This window comes from Ips typographus, linkage group LG5 (assembly GCF_016097725.1).
Source record: "Ips typographus isolate SLU linkage group LG5, UJ_Ityp_2.0, whole genome shotgun sequence".
Taxonomy (NCBI): domain Eukaryota; kingdom Metazoa; phylum Arthropoda; class Insecta; order Coleoptera; family Curculionidae; genus Ips; species Ips typographus.
Window position 1 is genome coordinate 10,290,535 of NC_138426.1, and position 26,679 is coordinate 10,317,213.

Genomic DNA, 26,679 nt, shown 5'->3' on the forward strand with positions numbered 1-26,679 from the left:
AAAATGAAACTGGATTTTCTGGTCACGTGACTGTTTGGAAACTGAAATTAATTTCAGATCATTTTCTTCAGTGTCACGTGATTCTTTTTCTTCTATCTTTCTTCTGACATTTTCAAAATAATTCAAGAGGCCTCTGGCAATTTCAAAATATTTTTGGAAAGTGTAGGACATTTATAGAGGCTTCTTGAAATTTTTGAGAGATTTTCAATAATATTTAGAAGTTTTTGGCTTTCCCAAAATGATTCTAGAGGCCTCTGGAAATTTTAAAACATTCTTGATAGGTTTAGAACACTGATAGAGGCTCCTTGCAATTTTTGGGAGATTTTCAATAATTTTTAGAGGCTTTTGGCATTTCCAAAATGATTCTAGAGGCCTCTGGCAATTTTAAAACATTCTTGAAAGGTTTAGAACACTGATAGAGGCTCCTTGCAATTTTTGGGAGATTTTCAATAATTTTTAGAGGCTTTTGGCATTTCCAAAATGATTCTAGAGGCCTCTGGCAATTTTAAAACATTCTTGAAAGGTTTAGAACACTGATAGAGGCTCCTTGCAATTTTTGAGAGATTTTCAATAATTTTTAGAGGCTTTTGGCATTTGCAAAATGATTCTAGAGGCCTCTGGCAAATTTTAAAACATTCTTGGAAGTTTAAGGGCACTGATAGAGGCTTCTTGCAAATTTTGAGAGATTTTTAATAGTATTTAGAGGCTTTTGGCATTTGCAAAATGATTCTAGAGGCCTCTGGCAAATTTAAAACATTCTTGGAAGTTTAAGGGCACTGATAGAGGCTTCTTGCAAATTTTGTGAGATTTTCAATAATTTTTAGAGGCTTTTGGCATTTCCAGAATGATTCTAGAGGCCTCTGGTAATTTTAAAACATTCTTGGAAGTTTAAGGGCACTGATAGAGGCTTCTTGCAAATTTTGAGAGATTTTCAATAATTTTTAGAGGCTTTTGGCATTTCCAGAATGATTATAGAGGCCTCTGGTAATTTTAAAACATTCTTGGAAGTTTAAGAACACTGATAGAGGCTGTTTGCAATTTTTGAGAGATTTTCAATAGAATTTAGAGGCTATTGGCATTTCCAAAATGATTCTAGAGGCCTCTGGCAATTTTAAAACAGTCTTGGAAGTATAAGGACATTGATAGAGGCTTCTTGCAATTTTTGAGAGATTTTCAAGCGAATTTAGAGGCTTTTGGCATTTCCAAAATAATTCTAGAGGCCCCTGGCAATTTTAAAACACTCTTGGAAGGTTAAGGACACTGATATAAGCTTTTTCCAATTTTTGAGAGATTTTCATTAGTATTGAGAGGCTACTGGCATTCTCAAAATGATTCTAGAGCCCTCTGGCAATTTTAAAACAGTTTTGGAGTAATAACAGTATATTTTAGTTTCACAATTTATTTTAGTTCAATTCGATTTTATAGAAATACATTTTCTGTGTAAACATACTGAAGCTTGATTAACTTACAAATAATAAATTTAATAATTAATAATTTATTTATTGAACATCGGGACCGAAATTGTCATCAAATACTGAAAAACAAAAATTCTGGTCACCAAACTTTGTTTGGTTTGCTTTGGAAATGTAGAGAATTTGGTTTTGAAATTTGCGTTATAACCACAGTAAAGCCAGGTTTACACCAACAATTTAGTTTATTTTTAACTTAAACAAATTTGGCCGTAGTGAAAGAAATTTTACATGATGTTTATTGTTCATTTTGAAAAAAAAATTATTTTTATATATATTTTAAATGTAAATTGAGCTAGGTTTACACCTTCATATTTAAGACCAGGATCCTCGCTAAATAATTTCTTAAAATTCTGGTTTGTTGATTAAAATGTGTAAATTAGTTGTTTTCATAAAAAAATAAATATTAAATCACTTTTCCTTAGAAAGTATTATTTAAGCAATCTACAATTTGTTTAATTGTTAAGTGGCACTACAAAAATAGTCTCCTTAAGATATTTAATCAATTACGTCGTTTTAATTATACTACCATTTTAAAATCGATCAAATTGGTAACAAGAACTACTCGTAAAAGTATGGCAACAATCAAAGTAGAATAGAATGACGTAACAAACGAACGACATACAAAACCTTTTTACTATATTGTGACGTTATCCAAATTTACTGCGATTTGTATCATATATTCAAAGTTCAACTGAAAAGTGACAAGTTTCAGTTACAAACCATCTGAAATATTTCAGGTGATGTAATTATCCCAAGATTTTTGGTTTTATTATAATCTCAAGTGAACAATTTATTACGCTGACGTTTCTGGTCCTTGAAAGCTCTAAAACTCATCAGTTTGAAGGAATTTATCTGGGTCAGGTAACAAAAACTCTTCCTTTCCCTGTTTCCCTGTTTTCCCTGTAATTTGCCATTTCTCTACAACTTTCCTAAACTTTGATATATTAACCAATTCTGCGGAAGCAGAGATAGAAAATAGAATGCGAATGATCTACACTACCGCTAAGGGCTTGATTTAATATAAAAGCTAGAAATCGTATAGAATTGAAGGTTATGTTTAACCAACGGCCATATCTAAATTTCCCTTCATTTAAAATTCTGTTAAATAAGTTGTCTGTAAAGGGTTTTACTTTGTTTGCTAATGGGGTTGTAAAGCACGCTTTTAGGACTATAAATGAGACCTAATTTTGGTTTGGTCATTCAGAGTATTATTAAAGTTAGGGACACCCGGTATAGTCTTCAACTTCAAATGTTTCAGCTGGTTTAATTAAAATTGACACTGGGACAGTTGTAACTCTTATTGTTTTAATTCGTTTCAGGCCTAAAGAATTTAATTAAAGGAAATCATTTAGTTGATCCTTTGCTTTATAGGAAAATAGCGAATTTTGAGGTTGGAAAAATCCAAATTTGCATTCACGTAAAGGTGATGGCAGCATTCAATCAACTGTCAGAAGTAACAAATGTCAAACAACTTATTAAATCAAAAATCAACGAGAAATATAAAGCCAAATTATGCCGTGTAAACGAAAAGACGTTATTCATCCTTTTGGCATCATTCTGATATGTTTGGGATGTGCCATTGTGGTTTTAGTACAGAACAAAGCTCTAGCAAAAGGTGCAGAAGAACAGAAAGAAAAAGACAAACAGGAAAAAGATAATCCACAAGGAGGAGATCAAGGTTTGGGTTGAATCAATCGTTTTGTAGTATATTTAAATGATATTTTGCTAAAAGGTGGTGATGCTCCTGCAGAAGAAGGAGGAGATGAACCAGCAGAGCCTGCTGAAGAAGAGGAAGCGTAATCTTCAATTTCCATAGAAAGTTACAATGTAAATTTAAATGTTAATGAATTGTCACAAAACACAGTGAGAGTTTTTTATTTGTTCTCAAACTCAAAAATTAGAAAAGAAGAAGAAGTTGTTAGATTAGGGGTTTTTTCCATTAAATATGTAGCGTGCACAGCAGTGTTTTACGCCGGTTTTCTTAGTTATTAGTGTTTTTTTCCATAAAAACTAGTATTGGGCTACACTATGACGTTGGAACGAACTTCCTAACTGTCACGAGAACCAAGTTAGGAGCTGTCAAACCGTGACATTTTTAAAAACCTTCTCTGCTCTATTTCCCATCAAAAATCTCGGTTACTTGTGACTTTTTAAAAAAATATGGATGCAGGTAAAAGAAAGCTAAAATTACGAGCTGCATTTTGACGTTTAAACGAACCTCCTAGCTGTCATAGGGACCAAGTTAAGAGCTGTCAAACTGTCACATTTTTAAAAACCTTGTTTACTTTCTCTGCTCTATTTCCAATCAAAAATCACGGTTACTTGTGACTTTTTAGAGAAAATTTGATGTAGGCAAAAGAAAACTAAAATTACGAGCTGAATTTTGACGTTTAAACGAACCTCCTAGCTGTCATAGAGACCAAGTTAGGAGCTGTCAAACTGTGACATTTTTAAAAACCTTGTTTACTTCCTCTGCACTATTTCCAATCAAAAATCACGGTTACTTGTGACTTTTAAGGACAATTGGATGTAGGAAAAAGAAAGCTAAAATTACGAGCTGCATTTTGACGTTTAAACGAACCTCCTAGCTGTCATAGGGTCCAAGTTAAGAGCTGTCAAACTGTGACATTTTTAAAAACCTTGTTTACTTTCTCTGCACTATTTCCAATCAAAAATCACGGTTACTTGTGACTTTTAAAGACAATTGGATGTAGGAAAAAGAAAGCTAAAATTACGAGCTGCATTTTGACGTTTAAACGAACCTCCTAGCTGTCATAGAGACCAAGTTAGGAGCTGTCAAACTGTCACATTTTTAAAAACCTTGTTTACTTTCTCTGCTCTATTTCCAATCAAAAACCTCGGTTACTTGTGACTTTTAAAGACAATTGGATGTAGTAAAAAAAAAGCTAAAATTACGAGCTGCATTTTGACGTTTAAACGAACCTCGTAGCTGTCATAGGGTCCAAGTTAAGAGCTGTCAAACTGTGACATTTTTAAACTCCCTTGTTTACTTTCTCTGCTCTATTTCCAATCAAAAATCTCGGTAACTTGTGACTTTTAAAGCCAATTGGATGTAGTAAAAAGAAAGCTAAAATTGCGAGCTGCATTTTGACGTTTAAACGAACCTCCTAGCTGTCATAAGGTCCAAGTTAAGAGCTGTCAAACTGTGACATTTTTAAAAACCTTGTTTACTTCCTCTGCACTATTTCCAATCAAAAATCACGGTTACTTGTGACTTTTAAGGACAATTGGATGTAGGAAAAAGAAAGCTAAAATTACGAGCTGCATTTTGACGTTTAAACGAACCTCCTAGCTGTCATAGGGTCCAAGTTAAGAGCTGTCAAACTGTGACATTTTTAAAAACCTTGTTTACTTTCTCTGCACTATTTCCAATCAAAAATCACGGTTACTTGTGACTTTTAAAGACAATTGGATGTAGGAAAAAGAAAGCTAAAATTACGAGCTGCATTTTGACGTTTAAACGAACCTCCTAGCTGTCATAGAGACCAAGTTAGGAGCTGTCAAACTGTCACATTTTTAAAAACCTTGTTTACTTTCTCTGCTCTATTTCCAATCAAAAATCACGGTTACTTGTGACTTTTTAGAGAAAATTTGATGTAGGCAAAAGAAAACTAAAATTACGAGCTGAATTTTGACGTTTAAACGAACCTCCTAGCTGTCATAGAGACCAAGTTAGGAGCTGTCAAACTGTGACATTTTTAAAAACCTTGTTTACTTCCTCTGCACTATTTCCAATCAAACATCACGGTTACTTGTGACTTTTAAGGACAATTGGATGTAGGAAAAAGAAAGCTAAAATTACGAGCTGCATTTTGACGTTTAAACGAACCTCCTAGCTGTCATAGGGTCCAAGTTAAGAGCTGTCAAACTGTGACATTTTTAAAAACCTTGTTTACTTTCTCTGCTCTATTTCCAATCAAAAATCTCGGTTACTTGTGACTTTTAAAGACAATTGGATGTAGGAAAAAGAAAGCTGAAATTACGAGCTGCATTTTGACGTTTAAACGAACCTCCTAGCTGTCATAGGGTCCAAGTTAAGAGCTGTCAAACTGTGACATTTTTAAAAACCTTGTTTACTTTCTCTGCTCTATTTCCAATCAAAAATCTCGGTTACTTGTGACTTTTAAAGACAATTGGATGTAGGAAAAAGAAAGCTAAAATTACGAGCTGCATTTTGACGTTTAAACGAACCTCCTAGCTGTCATAGGGTCCAAGTTAAGAGCTGTCAAACTGTGACATTTTTAAAAGCCTTGTTTACTTTCTCTGCTCTAGTTCCAATCAAAAATCTCGGTAACTTGTGACTTTTAAAGACAATTGGATGTAGTAAAAAGAAAGCTAAAATTACGAGCTGCATTTTGACGTTTAAACGAACCTCCTAGCTGTCATAGAGACCAAGTTAGGAGCTGTCAAACTGTGACATTTTTAAAAACCTTGTTTACTTTCTCTGCACTATTTCCTTAACAACATCCTAAAAAGTTGAAAATATACATACATACAGTTGTGACACGGTTGTTTAGTCAAAATGTTAATTGACAGCTGACACATAGAACGCATCTGTCAAAACTCGGCTCATAGAGTTATAAAGTGCTATTTTGACACCACTGAGATTGGATCCATCTCAAGATACTTTATACGTCTTTATTGGAAATTTTGACAGTTGTGACAAGTTTTTTTAGTCAAAATGTTATTTGACAGCTAACACATAAAGCGCAACTGTCAAAATTTGGCTCATAGAGCTATAAAGTGCTCTGTGTAGTGATGTTTTGCCATCACTGGGACCAGATTCAACTCAAGCTACTTTATACGTCTATAATGGAAATTTTGACAGTTGTAACACGGTTGTTTAGTCAAATTGTTAAAAAAGTTTTTAAAGATCAAACAATTTAATTAAAAAGGCGTTTTTCAAATTTATGGAGTTGGTTTTAAGGTTTTTACTAGGAATATTGACTTAGAAACTATAAAATTGACTTTGAAACTTGACCTGAGAATTTTAAAATTGACCTAAAAACTGGAAAAAGTGTTCTAAGATGGGATAATTGACTTAAAAAGTCAATTTTCAAATTTCTGCCATTGATTTTTAACAATTGAAACAATTTTTCAAGTTTTTAGGTCAATTTTCACCTTTTAAAATCAATTTTATAGTTTCTTAGAAAAAATCCGTATTAAACACCTAAAAATCAGCGCTAGAAATTTGAAAAAGCGTTTTAAAATATGATAATTGATTTAAAAAGTGAATTTTCAAATTTCTGCCGTTGATTTTTAAATTTTTACTAAGAAAGTCATCCAAGAAACTTGAATTTACTTAAAAACGTGAAATTTGACCTGAGAATTTGAAAGATATGCTAAAAACTTGAAAAAGTGTTTTTTAAGATCAAATAATTGAATTAAAAGGTCATTTTTCAAATTTCTCGAGCTGTTTTTTATGTTTTCATAAAGGAAATTGACTACAAAACTTGAAATTTTACTTGAGAACGTAAAGATTAACCTGAGAGTTTTAAAATTGGCCCAAAAACTTGATTAAGTGTTCTAAGATGGGATAATTGACTTAAAACACAATTTTCAACTTTCTAGCGCTGATTTTTAGGTTTTTAATAAGGTTTTTTTCTAAGAAACTATAAAATTGACTTTAAAAGGTGACAATTGACCTAAAAACTGGAAAAAAGCGTTTTAATATGGGATAATTGATTTAAAAAGTTAATTTTTAAATTTCTGCCGTTGATTTTTAAATTTTTACTAAGAAACTTGAAAATTTACTTCAAAACTTGAAAATATATTAGTAAATATGAAATTTACTAATATCCTAAAAACTTGAAAATATGTTTTCAGATCAGATAATTCATTTAAAAAGTAATTTTTCAAATTTCTGTACCTGATTTTTATGTTTTTTTTAAGAAAATTGACTACAAAACTTGAAATTTTACTTGAGAACGTAAAAATTAACCTGAGAAATCGAAACTTGACATACAAATTTGAAAAAGTGTTATTTTTAAGTTATATAAAGTCATTTTTCAAATTTCTGAATTTAGTTTTTAGGTTTTTACTAAGGATGAGACTTGAAATTTGACTTCCAAATAATTTGAAAGTTATAGTCTAGTCTATAGTCCAGAAAACGTGAATATTGACCTGAAAATTTAACAATTTACTTAACTAGTTTTTGCCAATTTCTAAATTGACTAAAAAACTATAAACTTGACTTTGAATCGTGAAAATCTAACTGAGAATTTGAAAATTGACTTAAAAACTGGAAAAACTGATTTTAGATCAAAGAATTGAATTAAAAAGACTATTTTTCAATTTGTGTTGTTGATTTTTAGGTTTTCACTAAGGAAATAAACTCTGAAGCTTTAAAATTTACTTGAACAGTTGAAGATAGACATGAAAATTTGAATAATTGAAAAAATATCTTAGAAACCAAGAATTGACTTAAAAAGTAAATTTTCAAATTTGTGCCGCTGATTTTTTAGATTGTTCCTAAGGAAATAGCCTAAGAAACCTGAAAATGGACTTGAAAATGTAAAAATTGACATGAGAACTTGAAAATCTAACTTAAAGTCTACTAAAAATTAAGGATAATATACAAAAAAACTGAGTACGCCACTGGTTTCTAGAAGAAGAAAACGATACTTAACTTAACCTCTTCAAAAAGTTTAAAATCATCTGAGTACGGGGGGGATCTCAAAATTGGTATTTCTCAATTTTACTATGTTTCTTAAAAACGAAAAGAGTTAGAAAATTTTGTTGTAAGTGTCGAAAATGGGACACTCCAAAAGAGACATAAAATTAAAAAAAAAAGAAAATAAAAAATTACAATAAATTGCAACACTAGCTAAAGTGTTGTGTGTAGTGTGTTGATTTAATACAATGTAATATTAATAAAAATTTAAATAAATAAGCAAGACAATTATGAGTGTTTTTTAAAAAGTATTTTATCTGATCCACGTTTGATCAAGTCCTTCAAACTCCAATCAAAAACTCTCTTATACATCTTCTGCCACTCATTTTTACTTAAAACATCATGACAGTACTTTTAGCTGCTCTTATCGCGGTAAGCAGCTTACCTTTTTTGCTTGCAACACAAACTTACCCCTGTGTGCAACGTGAAACTACTTACGGTAAGGTATGCGTGTGCAATTCAACTTACTGCGACACCATCCCAGAAGTTCTCAATCTGACCTCCGGAGAATACCAGTGGTATTCAACCAGTGCCGACCAACTTGGGTTTAATTCAGTCAGTGGCAATTTCACCAACTCATCAACATCTGGCACAACCATCAGAGTTCCACACTTAAAGGCAACTGGACCAAGCATTTTAGGATTTGGTGGGGCTTTTACTGATTGCACAGGAATCAATGTGATCAATCTTAGTAATGGTAGTCGAGAGAACTGGTTTAAGGCTCATTTTGGGGAAGAAGGGATTGAGTATAGTGTAGTCAGGGTACCAATTGGTGGAAGTGATTATTCGATCGAGTGGTACACGTACTCTGATGAAAAGGATGAAACGTTGTCCAACTTTTCGTTGCAAAGTGGAGATTTGCTTTACAAGGCAAGTCGTGTTTTAAGGTTGTAATCTAGTAAAATAATAGGGAATTTCCAGATTCCAGGTATACAAAAAGCTATTGAGTTACGTGGTAATGATTCCCTTAAACTGTTTGGGTCTGCTTGGACTGCTCCTAAGTGGATGAAAACTGTTCCAACGTAAGTATATGTCAGAAATGACATTTATCTCATTTGCGGTTACAAAATATTGGTTATTTTTGATTATTTTGTGGAAAACTAGTTCAGAGCTGCTCTACTTGTCAGGAAATTAGTATTTCCTCAATATTTTTCGCTGAATGACTTGTCCTCAATAGGTGCCATTTTTTCTGTTAAAATTAGTATTTTTTCTTAGGAAGAAGAAAAAATATTCAATTAGAAACTTTGTCAGAAAAAAATATCATAAATTCTCTTTTTCTCTTACAAAAATACAAAATCGAATTCCATATAGTCCATAAAACACAAATATATAAGACAAAAATTGATAAAACCTCTCACAAGAGAGAGAGAAAAAATTGCACTATTTCAAACAAGACACCCTGTAGATTATTACGTCACTCGATTCAGCTTTTCAAAGCCTGCTTTGCTGTCCACTGTGTATTATACAAAAAGCGTACAGTTCCAGTGATATACAGGGTGGAAGTTTCAACATAAAGTTGTGCCAGGCTCGATATCACTTGACACTGTTTTTTGAACACCCTGTATAAACTCAATCGTGTTGCGGTTATAACGAGACAAAAGAGCAGTTCACTAGCAATATTTTAGGCTTTTTACAGTCGCTGGATTTCCAAAAATAGCGGAGATACAGAGTTTTCAAAATGTTGATGCGATTTCCAAAAAAACTCGAACATTTCGGAAACGGTTAGAGTTACAAACATTTTCCAAGAGACCAAATATGTTCAAAATTACCTTCTCCACTCAGTGGACTAGTTTACACCCACTTAGAACCGGGTAAACGATGTCACAACTGACAGGGCATTAGTTCCAAACTTCACTGGTTTTCTTTCTGTTTTCTGGACACCCTGTATATATTCAATCGTGTGGCGGTTAGCACCAGGTAAAACGTAAACATTTTGAACATTCATATTTTTTGAAACTCCTAAAATAGCGGAGAAACGAAATTTAAAAAAAATGTATGCAATTTTCAAATATTAAGTTGGGTATCTCGGAAACGGTAAGAGTTACAGAAATTTCAAACAGGACACCCTGTAGATTATTACGTCACTCGATTCAGCTTTTCAGAGCCTGCTTTGCTGTCCACTGTGTATTATACAAAAAGCGTACAGTTCCAGTGATATACAGGGTGAAAGATTCAACATAAAGTTGTGCCAGACTCGATGTTTTTTTTTGTTTTTTGAACACCCTGTATAAACTCAATCGTGTTGCGGTTAGGATGAGACAAAAGAGCAGTTCACTAGCAATATTTTAGCCTTTTTACAGTAGCTGGATTTCCAAAAATGGCGGATATACAGAGTTTTCAAAATGTTGATGCGATTTCCAAAAAAACTCAAACATTTCGGAAACGGTTAGAGTTACAAACATTTTCCAAGAGACCAAATATGTTCAAAATTACCTTCTCCACCCAGTGGACTAGATTTAGACCCTCTTAGAACCGGGTAAACGCTGTCACAACTGACAGGGCATTAGTTCCAAACTTAACTGGTTTTCCTACTGTTTTTTGAACTCCCTGTATATATTCAATCGTGTGGCGGTTAGCACCAGGTAAAACGTAAACATTTTCAACATTCATATTTTCCGAAACTCCTAAAATAGCAAAGAAACTAAATTTTCAAAAATTTCATGCAATTTCCAAAAATTAAGTTAGATATCTCGGAAACTTTCTCTACTCAGTGGACTAGGTTTACAACCACTTAAAACCGGATAAACGCAGTCACAACTGGCATAGCGTTAGTTTTAAATTTAGCCGTTTTTAATTTTCTTTTTTGAACACCCTGTATATGTTCAATCGTTTTACGGTTAGTAGGCGATGGAATATCAGATCCAGTTGAACATTTTAAGCTTTTTGCAGTAGCTGAAATTCCAAAAATGGCGGAGGTACTGAATTTTCAAAAGTTTGAGGCGATTTACAAAAAAATTGAATATCTCGGAAACGGTTAAAGTAACAGAAATTTTGTAAGAGAACAAAAATGTTCAGAATGACTTTTTTTACTCAGTTGATTAGGTTTACATTCATTTACAACCAGGTAAACGCGGTCACAACTGGCAGTGCCTTAGTTCCAAATTTAACTGTTTTTCTTTCTGTTTTTTTGAACACCCTGTATATGTTCAATCGTGTTATAGTTAGCACGAGACAAAAGAGCAATTCAAGACAAACAACAGAAGCTTTTCACAGTAACTGAAATTCCAAAAATGGGGAAAATACGAAAGTTTAAAAGTTTTATGCTATTTCAAAGAAAATTATCTCGGAAACGGTTCGAGTTACGGAAATTGTGCAAGAAACAAAATTGTTCGTAATAACTTTGTGCACCCAGTAGACTAGGGTCAAAGGTCAAAAAGTATACTATTTCAAATGAGACACGCTGTATATTATTTTGTTACTTGAAAATTTAAAAAAAATATATAAAATAGATATCGTGAATAAACTATAAGTTATAAAAACGAAAATATATCAAAAAAATGATTGTTAAAATAAATTTCAATGAGCAAAATATCTATTAAAAATAAATATTATTTTTTTTGTAAAAAACACACTTTTTGAAATAAATACAATAAAAAATGCTCTTTCTTTTAATAACCCACTTAAAATCTTATATCTCACTGTTTGTTGGTCATTCGAGAAACAATTGTTATCGGACAAAGCAACCAAAAAATCAAATTAGATAAATGTAAATAAGGTCCAATATTGCTTTCCATTAATTTGAATCGTAACGACTATGCCCGTTAAAATGTTAATGATTTTCATGCTAATTTCGACCTTACATGCAATTATGTATTTTTTTTTGTAACAATTATTTTTACCCTTACAATTCTGTATTAATGATCGTTTTGTAATTAATGCATAACAAGTTTATAGTTAGTATGGTGATTAGCTATTTCAAACATTGTTAATTTTATTGTAGTTTTTTTCCTATAGTTTACCATGTGTTAATCTTTGATTTACTAGTAAATAACCATTGAAGAAGTGTAGAAAGTTATGTAATTTTGTATATCAATAGACTACTACAATTTTTAAAATCAGTTTTTGATAATCACAAAATGATTCCTAACAACGTAATGAAGAGTAGTACTCCCTGTAGAACTGAAGAAAGAATAGATGCTAAATTATAAGAAATCTTGTTTTTTGGACTAAAAATTGGCCAAATTACTGGTAATTACTGTTACCTTAGGGTACTGGTCCCTTAATTATGGGGAATACACAAAGTTTCCATGTAATTTATATATCTTAGAATTTGATTTTAAACTTTTTGTTATCTCTAAGGATATTAAAATGAGTACTCTGATTAATTGTGTTTTCTTCCAGTCTTAAAGGAGTAACAGCCGTTCAAGACAAATACCTAGACGTATGGGCGAAATATTACATCAAATTCTTCGAAGCTTACTCAGAGTACAATATCTCCTTCTGGGGCCTTACCACACAAAACGAACCTGTAAATGGTGTCTACGGAGCTGATATTCCTAACAATGGATTCAACAGCACTAAAACCGTGAATTTACTCACTTTTTCTTACTAGAAAAACCACTAAATGAAAGAAAATTTTCAGATCACGTGGGTGAAAAACCATCTAGGACCAGCTATTAGAAACTCTTCATTTTCTGACCTTAAAATCATATTGCATGATGATCAAATTACACTGCTGCCTGCACTTTACGAGGTAAGTTTTACTGTACAATTTTACCAAATAGAAAAGTTAAAGGTAATTCATACAGTTGGTTCTTTCTGACGAAGAGGTGATCAATTATGCTGATGGAATTGGTCTTCATTTTTACTTTAACTTCGAATGTCCAATAGAATTTTTAAATTTTGCAACCAACAATGTTGCAAACAGCACCAAAGAGTTATTTAAATTAGCAACAGAAGCAAGTAATGGTATGTATGATGTGTTAAAATTGATGAGTCTTTTAGTTTTTTGTTTTTTTAGCTTATCTATATGATGTAGGAATAGATGCTGCTATAATAGAGCTGGGAAGTTGGACCAGAGGTGATAGATATTTAAAAGATATTATAGGGGTAAGTATAGATGTATTAATAGACTAGCTTCCTTGAAAATTATAGCTTTGCAACAATTCAGGCAATAGAACCGAAAAATGTCAGTATTTCTGACTGTAAGACACCTTTTCACGTGGAAAAGCTTGAAAATTATATCCAAATCAACGTTGCCAAAGCCAAAACTTTTGATTCAATCATTTTGGCAACGTCGAAAAGCTGAAGAAGCTTTTAATTCGTGTGGTTGCAAAAATGTTTGACAAACTGTATAACTATGACGTTTAATAACAGGCTTCTGATTACCTGACACCTGTCAAAACTCATTAAACAGTGCAGTGAAACTGTAAAATGTCAAATCGTCTCTTTGATGAATCACGCGGCAAATTATTATTCGAAACTCTGGGAAGTTAAATTTGACAGTTGTGACATTTAATGACAGTTTAAAACGTTCAACCTGACAGTTATGACACTTTACAGCGTGGTTTTTGGTCAGTTAAAACTATTAAAACTCATACAGCAGTGAAATGAAACTATCAAAAGCAAAATGCAAAACACCTCGATAAAATGTCTCTCCTCTAAAAATGTCTAAAAATTACCTTTTTTATGATTTTATAAATAACTGAAATCGATTTTTAAAACTGCTGAAATTACTCGTTTTAAATTATTTCTTCAAACTGCTCAAATTGATTATCAAAATTCGTTTTTCGAATTCGTTATTTAAAATTAATTAAATTGAAATACTAAAATTTGTTCTAAAAATTGCTGAAATTGAATTAAAGTTCTATTTCTGATTTTATAAATTGCTGAAATCGATTTTTTAAAAGCTGACTTTAACTACTGTATTTTATTATTGAATTTGAATATTTTTAACTGCTGAAATATAATAATACGTTTTACCTGCATCAACTCATTTAAATGATGAAATTGTTAGATTAAATTAATAAAATTAAAATGCTTAAATTTGTCCTCCATATTGCTGAAATGGACCTTTCAGAGTGCTAAATCCGATTTCATAAATCGCTAAAATCTATTTTCAAAATGCTGAAATCGTCTCTTCAAATCAAAAATTAATAGCAAAACAGTTGTATCTTGTATTACACCTTAATAGAGCTTCAAATTTGACATTTGGGAGGCAAAGTGGCACTCCAATATGTTTCTTACATCACTTGACAGCTGTCAACTGTCAAAACTCATTCTGCGCTAACATATACAACTAAAATACGCAGATTAATTGTATTTCTTTAAGTTGTAGGTACTTATAGCTGGTGAGTGATTTTTGACAGATATGACAGCTGTCACGTGACACAAGCAAAATATTAAAGTGTGCTTTAACGTGAAATCTGTCAAATTTGGCTGCATTGAACTAAGCATAACTCACAGTGCAATTCCTTAAAGAAACACAACTATTTGGCATTTTATAGTTTCAAGTCACTGGTGACTAAGTTTTGACAGTTATGACAGCTGTCACGTGACCCACCAAGGTATAAAAATGTACCTTAACGTCAGAAATGTTATATTTGGCTCAATGGAGCTGTAAACACAACTAACAGTGCAATTCCTCAAAGAAACAAATCTTTTTGGAATTTTATGTTTTCAGTTCACTGTTTAGTGGGTTTTGACAGTTTTGACAGCTGTCACGTGACACAAACAAAGTATTAAAGTGTATCTTAACGTCAGAAATGTCAAATTTGATTTCATGGAGCTGCAAACACAACTTCTAGTGTAATTCCTTAAATTAACAACTATTTCTAATTTAAAAATTTCAGGTCACTGATGAGTGAGTTTTGACAGTTATGACAGCTGTCACGTGACGAAAGCAAAGTATAAAAGTGTACCTTAACGTCAGAAATGTCATATTTGGCTCCATGGAGCTGTAAACACCACTTACAGTGCAACTCCTCAAAAAAATACATCTATTTGGCATTTTATACTTTCAGGTCACTGATGAGTAAATTTTGACAGTTTTGACATCTGTCACGTGACAAATACAAAATATTAAAGTGTTCATTAACATTCAAACTGTCAAATTTGGCTTCATAGAGCTTAATACCCAGCTTTCAGTGTAATTTCTCAAACTAACAATTATTCTTTAAATTTATAGTTTCATGTCACTGGTGAGTGAGTTTTGACAGTTATGACAGCTGTAACGTGTCAAAAAAAAGTATAAAAGTGTTTCTTAAGGTTAGAACTGTCAAATTTAATTCTATAACTTTCAGTGTAAAAGAAGTCACACTTATTTAGCATTTTATAGTTTGAGGTCATTTTTGAGTGAGTTTTGACAGTTATGACGGCTGTCACGTGACGAAAGCAAGGTATTAAAGTCTTAATTAACATTAAAACTGTCAAATTTGGTTTCATAAAACTTTGTACACAACTTCTAGTGTAATTTTTCAAACTACTAACTATTTTCTAAATTTATATTTCTAGTTTACTGGTGAAGAGTTTTGACAGTAATGACAGCTGTCACGTGATGCAAGCATAATATTAACGTGTTCCTTAATGTTGCAACTGTCAAATTTGGCTCCATGGAGCTATAAACACAACTTCCAGTGTAATTTCTCAAATCAGCAACTATTTATAAATTAATAGTTTCAGGTCACTGGTAATTTTTGACAATTATGACAGCTGTCGGATGACGTAAGAGAAGTACCTTAAAGTAAGTCAACTGTCATATTTGGCTCCATGGAGCTGTAAAGACTACTTACAGTGTGGTTTATTCAAGAAACACATCTACTTGATACCTATTTTATAATTTCCAAATATTTAGTTCATTGCCTGAATTGTTGCATTTGATGTGCCCTCATTATCCACCAATTCTCCTAAAATTCCCTAAATCTTAGCATTTTCCCTAAAAAAATAATTTCTGATAATTTTCCATTTCTAGGTAAGTATGGACTTGTTCAGCTAATTTAAGGAGTATTTTTGCAGGACTTGTCCTATGGTTTTATAGGATGGGTTGATTGGAATATGGCTGTAAACGTAACAGGAGGAGCAGTGGATTTGTCGACAGGAGGATATGTCGACACAACAGGAATAGACGCTCCAACTGTTGTAAATGCTACAGCAGACGAATTCTACAAACAACCAATGTTTTACACCATTGGTCACTTTTCCAAGTTTATAGTTCCTGGATCACAAAAAATCGATTCTACCATAACTGAAAGCGTTGATGCCGTATCATTTTTGAGACCAGACGGAAAAGTTGCTGTAGTTATTAGGAATGGGTAAATTATACTGTAAATCTACTTACTACCCTAAAATCTACACACAATTTTTTCCAGTTTGACTACCTCCCAGCTGGTTACTCTTGACATTTTAAACCAAACAGAAGTGTTTAACATTACAGCTCTATCAGTAAACACTATCCTATATTCAGTGTAGGCTAAAGTAGAGAAAAACCAGAAAATGTATTAATAAAGAATATCAATCAAGTAATAACATTATTTTTTTATATTAACGTTGGTCTGCACAGTTATTTCAAGAAAAAGAATGGACGTTTCAATTATGAAATTACACCATCAACCTGTCGTACGCCTTTGAAATATTAAGGATAAACCTACAGAATTACAAGCTTCTAAATGATTTTTCTCTGTTTTATCCAGAAATAACAGCAATTGAAAACGAATTAGTTTTAAGGGAAATACAAGTCTTGACAAATTAAATTAAAATTTCAGTCACATGAAAATTCTGTTAATATTACATTTATTGAGCTTTTTCTTTGTGTACATACAAGTAGCAAATGTTTTTGCAGCAATCATGACTAATAATATGACTAATAATATTTCTTCCAGATAAGCAAACGGATTTTGATCAGAAGTAGTTTGCTTTACTGTTCTAGCAAGGTCCATGGTCCAACAATTTGTCCCACTGTTATTCTACGAGGTGTCCCTAAATTGGTTACACAAACTGTAAAAAGAGACATAATAATAATTTGACCACATTGCAATCAAACTAAAATTTGTTAATGAATTAGAAAAAAAGTTCAGTTTAGCAACATTGCAATTTAAATCACAAAAATGGCTATTTGACAACATTGTAGAAAGTTGGTAGAATTTGGGAAAAATGTCCATTTGGCAACAGTGCAAAAATGTGGGAAATAAATGTCTGTTTGATAACGTTGCAAAAGAAATGTAAATTTTACAACATTTAAATAATTTAATAAAAAATTCACAAAAATAACAGTCAAGCAAAGGTTGCTAAAATTTTATAAAAATTACTAAAAATTATCAATTTGGCTGGTAAAACTTAGGAAAAACCTTAGTCCGACTTACTGAATTAGAAAAAATGTCCATTTGGCAACGTTACAAATATTTGATAAAAGAAATTTCAGCAACATAACAATTTTTTTAAATTAAGTACAGAAAATGGCTATTTTGACAACATTGCAAACATCAGTTCAGCAACGTTGCATTCTGTTTCTATTACAAAAAATTTCAATTTGACAGTTTTGACAGCATTGCAAATTTTTAGTAAAAATTAGGAGGAAAGTCAATTTGGCAACGTAGCAAAAGTTTGGTAAAATTGCAAGTTTGAAAATGTTGCAAAAATATAGATGTAAATTTAAAAAATATCAATTTGGCTATTTGGCAACACTGTAACAATGTGGGAATAAAACAGAGATTGGCTATTTGACAACATTGCTAAGAGTTAGTATAAATTAGGACAATTGTCATTTTGGCAACGTTGCAAAAATTAGCAAAAATGTACGGAAAATGTCAGTTTGGCAATATTGTGAAAATTATGATAATAAATTAGAAAAAGTTCATTTGATTTCCTATCAAATAACCTAAAAAACACTACAAAATTACTAAAATCACTGAGAAAAGCGATGTCAAAAGTTGAACTGTCTGAAACACAGTTTGCAAGGACAGCCAGAGACAAAATCGCCTGTAAAACTCACTTGGAGTGAGAAAATGACAGTTTTAAGTACATTTTTAGAATCTTCATTTGATTTCCTATCGAATAACCTAAAAAAACACTACAAAATTGACTAAAATCACTGAGAAAAGCGGTGTCAAAAGTTGAACTGTCTGAAACACAGTTTGCAAGGACAGTCAGAGACAAAATCGCCTCTAAAACCCACTTGGGGTGAGAAAATGACAGTTTTAAGTACAGTTTTAGAATCTTCATTTGATTTCCTATCGAATAACCTAAAAAACACTACAAAATTGACTAAAATCACTGAGAAAAGCGGTGTCAAAAGTTGAACTGTCTGAAACACAGTTTGCAAGGACAGTCAGAGACAAAATCGCCTGTAAAACCCACTTGGAGTGAGAAAATGACAGTTTTAAGGACATTTTTAGAATCTTCATTTGATTTCCTATCGAATAACCTAAAAAAAACACTACAAAATTGACTAAACTCACTGAGAAAAGCGGTGTCAAAAGTTGAACTGTCTGAAACACAGTTTGCAAGGACAGTCAGAGACAAAATCGCCTGTAAAACCTACTTGGAGTGAGAAAATGACAGTTTTAAGGACATTTTTAGAATCCTCATTTGATTTCCTATCGAATAACCTAAAAAAACACTACAAAATTGACTAAAATCACTGAGAAAAGCGGTGTCAAAAGTTGAACTGTCTGAAACACAGTTTGCAAGGACAGTCAGAGACAAAATCGCCTGTAAAACTCACTTGGAGTGAGAAAATGACAGTTTTAAGTACATTTTTAGAATCTTCATTTGATTTCCTATCGAATAACCTAAAAAAACACTACAAAATTGACTAAAATCACTGAGAAAAGCGGTATCAAAAGTTGAACTGTCTGAAACACAGTTTGCAAGGACAGTCAGAGACAAAATCGCCTGTAAAACCTACTTGGAGTGAGAAAATGACAGTTTTAAGTACATTTTTAGAATCTTCATTTGATTTCCTATCGAATAACCTAAAAAACACTACAAAATTGACTAAAATCACTGAGAAAAGCGGTATCAAAAGTTGAACTGTCTGAAACACAGTTTGCAAGGACAGTCAGAGACAAAATCGCCTGTAAAACTCACTTGGAGTGAGAAAATGACAGTTTTAAGTACATTTTTAGAATCTTCATTTGATTTCCTATCGAATAACCTAAAAAACACTACAAAATTGACTAAAATCACTGAGAAAAGCGGTGTCAAAAGTTGAACTGTCTGAAACACAGTTTGCAAGGACAGTCAGAGACAAAATCGACTGTAAAACCCACTTGGAGTAAGAAAATGACAGTTTTAAGGACATTTTTAGAATCTTCATTTGATTTCCTATCGAATAACCTAAAAAAACACTACAAAAGTGACTAAAATAACTGAGAAAAGCGGTGTCAAAAGTTGAACTGTCTGAAACACAGTTTGCAAGGACAGTCTGAAACAAAATTGCCTGTAAAACCCACTTGGAGTGAGAAAATTACTGTTTAAAGCACATTTTTGGAATCCTTATTTAAGTTCCTATTCAATAACCTTAAAAACATTGCAAAAATTTCATACAGTCAGGGAGAAAAGCGGTGTCAAAGTTTAAACACAATTTGAAAAGACAGTCAGAGACAAAATCGCTTGTAAAACCCACTTGGAGTGAAGAAATTACTGTATTAAGCACATTTTTCAAAAAAACTATTTTTTTCTTAATTTTGTTTGTAAATAAGATTCATTTTTGTTTAACATAAAATTCAATTGCTACGGAAAGTGCCGTTATAGTGCAGTTATTTTTCAAGCAAATTTAGACCATTATTGAATTTTTTTCCCATGGAACTATTAAGAAAATCAGATATTTCATAACCACATTTCCTGTTTCTGATTAACATATAATTTTCCATGAATTTTGATTAATTACCTCAGCTAAATACTCAAATTTTATCAACAAAAACCTTATCAAGTAAATACCAGTCACTCCAAAATTTTTAAATAACTTGAGACATTTTTTACTTCTTACTGTGTTACAAAAACAATTTTTTCCTAAACATTTATCTTCATACGTTGATGTGTTCATTATCAAAAAATTTGTTTTGTTGACTTGTTTTTTTCAGTTAATTATGCTTTTTTCTTGACAATTATCCTAGCTTACTGATTGGGTAGGATATAATTGCAACAAAAACCCAAACAATTGTTTTTTTCCATGATTGACGTCAAACAAGTGTAATCTTTATGACTTTTATGATACGCACCCACTTCAGGTGTCACCTATAAATTTAATAATTTTCCGCTAGTACTCACTCATCAGCCATGATGGTACCAGTTGCATTCCTCATAACTTTCCTTATTTCCATTCATAAATTAAAAGCAGAAGTTTATTCATGTTTGGAACGTGAAACTACATTTGGTAAAGTGTGCGTCTGCAATTCCACTTACTGCGACACTATTCCAGAGGTTCTGAAACTAAATTCCGGAGAATACCAGTGGTTCCGAACCAGTGCCGATCAACTTGGATTTAATTCCACCAATGGAACTTTAGCAGAAACGTCATCATCATTGTCCGTTGGAACTATAAAGATTCCCGACCTAAATGCTACCGAACAAACCATTTTAGGGTTTGGGGGAGCTTTTACAGATGCCACAGGAATAAATGTAAAAAACCTCAGCAATGCTACCCAAGAAGTTTGGTTAAAGAGTTATTTTGGTGAAGAAGGTATTCAGTACAGTATTGGTAGGGTACCAATAGCAGGAACCGATTTTTCCACCAGAGGTTACAGTTACTGCGATGAAGAAGATGAAAGTTTGGATAAGTTTTCTTTGGAAAGTGAAGACTTGCTTTACAAGGTAATTTTTAGTTTGTTGGTAGAAAATGAAGGTTGATTGCAGTTATTTACAGATTCCACTAATACAAAAAGCTTTAGAATTGCGAGGATCTGATTCGTTGAATCTCTTTGCTTCGGCTTGGTCTGCTCCTCCATGGATGAAAACCAAAAATTCGTAAGTAATGATATGCACCATTCATTTTAAAAAAAATCATATATTAGGCCACAACTTTATGCAACACCCTGTATAGTCCTGACTAATTTTAAAATGTGCTTTTAACAGCCTTACACTTATTCCCAAAACTTATTTCAATCGGATAACAAGTCAATCTGATCTGTATCTTTAAAAAATATGGAATACCCTGTATTTTTGTAAATTTTTGGTTTTAGAGTATAATTACGCATATTTTGAATTACTTAAACAATTTTTGATATTTTGGTAATTCACACACTGGTCACATGACTGTTGTTGACACCTGTCAATTTACACTTACAGCGTTGCCAGCTGCAAATTTAACTAGCCAAGATCACGTGAAGTGCTTTTACAATTTTAGCTTTTCCAACTGTGTAAATGTAATTTACAGATTTTCAAGGAGAAAAAGTGACATTTTTTGGGTCACATCACTGTTGTTGACAAGTGTCAGTTTAGCTTTACAGTGTTGCCAGCTGCAAATTTAACTTGTCAAGACTAAGGGAAGTGCTTTTACAATTTTAGCTTTGCCAACTGTTTAAATGTAAATTACAGAATATTCAAGGAAAAATATTACATTTTTTGGGTCACGTGATTGTTGTTGACAGGTGCCAATTTAGATTTACAGTGTTGCCAGCTGCAAATTTAACTAGTCAAGATCACGTGAAGTGCTTTTACAATTTTAGCTTTTCCAACTGTGTAAATGTAATTTACTGATTTTCAAAGAAAAAAAGTGACATTTTTTGGGTCACATCACTGTTGTTGACAAGTGTCAATTTAACTTTACAGTGTTGCCAGCTGCAAGTTTAAATTGTTATAATCACGCAACGTACTTTTACAATTTTAATTTTCCCAACTCTTTTAATGTAATTTACAGACTTTTCAAGGTTAAAGATGACATTTTCTAGGTCACATGACTGTTGTTGACAAGTTTAAACTTAACTTTATAGTGTTGTTAGCTTCGAATTTAAATTGTCACGATCACGTGACGTGATTTTACAATTTTAGCTTTCTCAACTGTTTAAATGTTATTTACAGAGTTTTCTAGGTAAAAATCAACATTTTGCGAGCCACTTGGCTGTTGTTGACAAGTGTCAATTTAACGTTACAGTGTTGCCAGCTGTAAATTTAAATTGTCACGATAATATGACGTGCTTTAAGAAACTGAGTTTTTCCAATTGTTTAAATGTAATTTAGAGACTTTTCAAGGAAAAAAATGTCAGTTTTTCAGGTCACATAACTATTGTTGATAAGTGGAAATTTAACTTTACAGTGTTGACAGCTGTTCATTTAAATTGTCATAATCACGTGGCGTGCTTTTACAATTTTAGCTTTTCCAGCTGTCTAAATGTAATTTACAGACTTTTCAAGGAAAAAATGATATTTTCTGGATCATATCACTGTTGTTGACAGGTGTCAATTTATCGTTACAGTGTTGCCAGCTGCAAATTTAAATTGTCACGTTAATGAGACGTGCTTTACAATTTAAACTTTCAAACTGAATTTGTGATAATTTTAAAAAAAATCTCTGTCCACAATTTCAAAACTCCCATCCCTCATCGCGTTGACTTCTAGAAAATTACCTTTCTTAGGTATTCTGGATTAGCTTCAATTCATGACAAATACCTTGATTTATGGGCGCAGTATTATCTAAAATTTTTCGACGCTTACAAAGGTTACAATATCACTTTTTGGGGCGTTACCACACAAAACGAACCGTTTGACGGACTTTACAACTCTTCCATACCTAACAATGGTTTCAACTCCACTAAAATGGTACTGGTAATGGTAATCCTCTAAACTGAACACCACTAAAAAAACTATAAATTACAGAAAAAATGGATTAAAGAATCTCTAGGACCTGTCATAAGAAATTCCTCATACTCTGATCTGAAAATTATTCTCCATGATGATCAAAGGATTTTGTTGCCATTGTTGCATTGGGTACCAGATTAATTAAAGGCTGATTTTCTTGGTACTTATTGGGTTATTTTTATAGTTGGTTCTGTCTGATGAGGATGTAATTAACTATGCTGATGGTATTGGTTTGCATTGGTACACTGATGATTTTACTTTGGCTTCATTTCTGAATTTAGCCACTAATAATGTGGCTGACAGTAGTAAGGAGCTATTTAGGTTAGCTACAGAAGCATGTAATGGTATGTATTTACATATTATGCATTTTTATGAGTGTAACTAAGGTTATATATTTAAAATAAAGGTTATCTATATTCTCTTGGACTGGAGGAACATCCAGTAAAACTTGGTAGCTGGGACAGAGCAGACAAATACCTTAAAAGCATAATTCAAGTAAAATTTATGAATTAAGTGTTTTTCGGTTTTAAAAGTGTTTTTTCCAGGATTTGTCCTACAACTTTATAGGTTGGGTGGACTGGAACTTGGCCTTAAACGAAGATGGCGGTCCTAATTACATCAACAACCCTGTAGACTCTCCTATCATAGTGAATGGAACAGCAGACGAGTTCTATAAACAGCCAATGTTCTACGTTCTGGGACATTTTTCTAAGTTTATTGTTTCTGGCTCAAAAAGGCTCAGTTCAACCACTATAGGGATTGGAATTAGTAGCGTATCATTTTTAAGACCAGATGGAAAAGTTGCTGTAGTAATTCGGAATAGGTGAGGTTCTAGATTTGCACTTTAAGAAAAATTGCTGAATTTAAGGTATTTACAGCTTGGCTTTGTCTCAAACCGTTACTGTGACAATTGGAGACCAGAAAGGAGTGTTTAAAATCAGTGCCCAATCAGTAAACACCATTTTGTATACTCCATAATAAATGTATTAAAATTTGACAGTTTAATTGTTTGTGTGTGTAGTTTCTCATAATTTGTGATAGTATGACACACCGATTTAAGTTTTTTTTTAAAATGTTTTCTAACTGAGTAATTTTTAGTTTTATTTATCTAGTTTTTGGTGTTAAAATATAAACTGAAACATAATTCTTCTGAAAACAGAGCAAACACCATCACTTTGGTTTTAGCTAAACTTAACTGACGTAAGCAAGTTTACTTTCGTGATGGAGTGCACGTCACGTTTGTTTAATGTCATCTTATACAGAGTGGTCCTTGAACAAGTTGTAAACATTTCAAAAAATTTTATATTAAATATTTAGGAAACGTATGGATTGTAAGTGCCTATACTTGTATTATTGCACACGTGTTAAATCAATTTTTGATTTTTCTAGACAGTTAAAATGACGTAAAATATATAATTTGTTTCCAAAAAATGATTATAGTATCTACTTTGATGAAGTGAATTGAAAACTTCTGTGGAAATTGTCTTAAAATGTTAAGAAAACTCAGAATATGTTCTAAACAGTCTAAAAATGTTCTCAGATGTTTAAAATTATCGAAAAAAGTTCTTAAAATTTTCCCGAATGTTTAACATTGTCTAAAAATGTTTATAAAGTTCTAACGACGTGGGAAATTTTCTTAAAATGTTCTGCTAAAAATGTTAAAGGAGGTTAAACTATGTCTAAAGATGTTTAGACTGTTTAAAACATGTCTATAGAATTCTAAAAATGTTCTGAATTGTTGTCATTACAATTAAGGTATATGGGAAGGAATTTTAGTCCTTAATTTAGACCTTTTACTCATTTCTTCTCAATTTTCTGTAAATTTCTAACAGAAGCCCAGGAGTAAGAGAAGTTGTTTTACCAGGAGTAATGAAATGCATTTCTGCTCCATTCTCTCTAAAAATTGGAATTTCTATCAGGAGCACGGAAGTAAGGAGAAGTGGTTTTAAGTTTTCTTCACAGTTTGGTCAAATGTGTCTGGTACCAGGAGTAATCGAAATTATACCTTTTTGCATTTCTGCTCTATTAATACATATCTCCATTCTTTCTAAAAATTAAAATATCTATCAGGAGCACAAGAGTAAGAGAAGTAGTTTTAAGTTTTCTTCACAGTTTGGTCAAATGGGTCTGATACCAGGAGTAATCGAATCTATACCTTTTTGCATTTCTGCTCTATTAATACATATCTCCATTCTTTCTAAAAATTGAAATTTCTATCAGGAGCACAGGAGTAAGAGAAGTTGTTTTACCAGGAGTAATCAAATGCATTTCTGCTCCATTCTCTCTAAAAATTAGAACTTCTATCAGAAACACAGAAGTAAGAGAAGTAGTTTTAAGTTTTCTTCACAGTTTGGTCAAATGGGTCTGATACCAGGAGTAATCGAATCTATTCCTTTTTGCATTTCTGCTCTATTAATACATATCTCCATTCTTTCTAAAAATTGAAATTTCTATCAGGAGCACAGGAGTAAGAGAAGTTGTTTTACCAGGAGTAATCAAATGCATTTCTGCTCCATTCTCTCTAAAAATTAGAACTTCTATCAGAAACACAGAAGTAAGAGAAGTAGTTTTAAGTTTTCTTCACAGTTTGGTCAAATGGGTCTGATACCAGGAGTAATCGAATCTATACCTTTTTGCATTTCTGCTCTATTAATACCTATCTCCATTCTTTCTAAAAATTGAAATTTCTATCAGGAGCACAGGAGTAAGAGAAGTTGTTTTACCAGGAGTAATCAAATGCATTTCTGCTCCATTCTCTCTAAAAATTAGAACTTCTATCAGAAACACAGAAGTAAGAGAAGTAGTTTTAAGTTTTCTTCACAGTTTGGTCAAATGTGTCTGGTACCAGGAGTAATCGAATCTATACCTTTTTGCATTTCTGCTCTATTAATACATATCTCCATTCTTTCTAAAAATTTAAATTTCTATCAGGAGCACAGGAGTAAGAGAAGTTGTTTTACCAGGAGTAATGAAATGCATTTCTGCTCCATTCCCTCTAAAAATTAGAACTTCTATCAGAAACACAGAAGTAAGAGAAGTAGTTTTAAGTTTTCTTCACAGTTTGGTCAAATGTGTCTGGTACCAGGAGTAATCGAATCTATACCTTTTTGCATTTCTGATCTAGTAATACATATCTCCATTCTTTCTAAAAATTGAAATTTCTATCAGGAGCACAGGAGTAAGAGAAGTTGTTTTACCAGGAGTAATCAAATGCATTTCTGCTCCATTCCCTCTAAAAATTAGAATTTCTATCAGGAGCACAGAAGTAAGGAAACTTGTTTTAAGTTTCTTTTACAATTTGGTCAAATGTGTCTGGTACCAGGAGTAATCGAATCACCTTCTTGCATATAATCTAAAATTTTCTGTAAAAATTGGATTTTCTACCAGAAGCACAGAAGTAAGAGAAGGTGTTTAGGTCTAAAAATTTGCAGTCAGGTCTGCAAATTTGAACAAACAATCAAACACTTTTTCTCTTCCTAAAATTAAGATTTTGAAGCAGAAATTTTGATGTAGGTAAGGTCGAAAATGGCACAACACTCATTAGCATTTCAATGGGATTTTCCGTTATATCTGAAAGTAATTCCAGGCAATTTTGACCTTTATGTACATACATTTGTGTTTCTGTTAGTTTTAGTAGTGCAATTTTGCGTTAAGCCAGAATAAGTTAGATAATTATTTTTTTACTTTGATTTACTGCTGGCATTAACCCGCCAGGGCCCAGGCCGTCAACAAGTCAATGTGATAAGCACTGCATTACATTGTAAGTAAAATGCACGTTGACTT

The 26,679-nt window shown here is 32.3% G+C and overlaps 2 protein-coding genes and 1 long non-coding RNA gene across 3 annotated transcripts in view; 2 read left to right on the forward strand and 1 right to left on the reverse strand.

The window, feature by feature from the left end:
* LOC145729011 (oxytocin receptor-like) overlaps positions 1–26,679 on the reverse strand; it is a 91,529-nt gene that overhangs the window by 59,603 nt on the left and 5,247 nt on the right. The gene's annotated exons all lie outside the window — the stretch shown is intronic.
* Positions 2,908–3,339, forward strand: LOC145729326 (uncharacterized). Its single transcript, XR_014178332.1, has 2 exons — positions 2,908–3,150; positions 3,205–3,339. It is a non-coding gene; the product is annotated as an uncharacterized LOC145729326 (long non-coding RNA).
* Positions 8,494–23,987, forward strand: LOC145729812 (uncharacterized). Its single transcript, XM_081980732.1, has 15 exons — positions 8,494–9,036; positions 9,088–9,188; positions 12,508–12,691; positions 12,749–12,859; positions 12,915–13,074; positions 13,127–13,215; positions 16,120–16,415; positions 20,364–20,913; positions 20,966–21,066; positions 22,674–22,857; positions 22,915–23,025; positions 23,081–23,240; positions 23,303–23,391; positions 23,442–23,719; positions 23,775–23,987. Exons 1-15 carry the CDS (start codon positions 8,509–8,511, stop codon positions 23,872–23,874), a joined length of 3,042 nt encoding a protein of 1,013 aa, XP_081836858.1. The 5' UTR covers positions 8,494–8,508; the 3' UTR covers positions 23,875–23,987.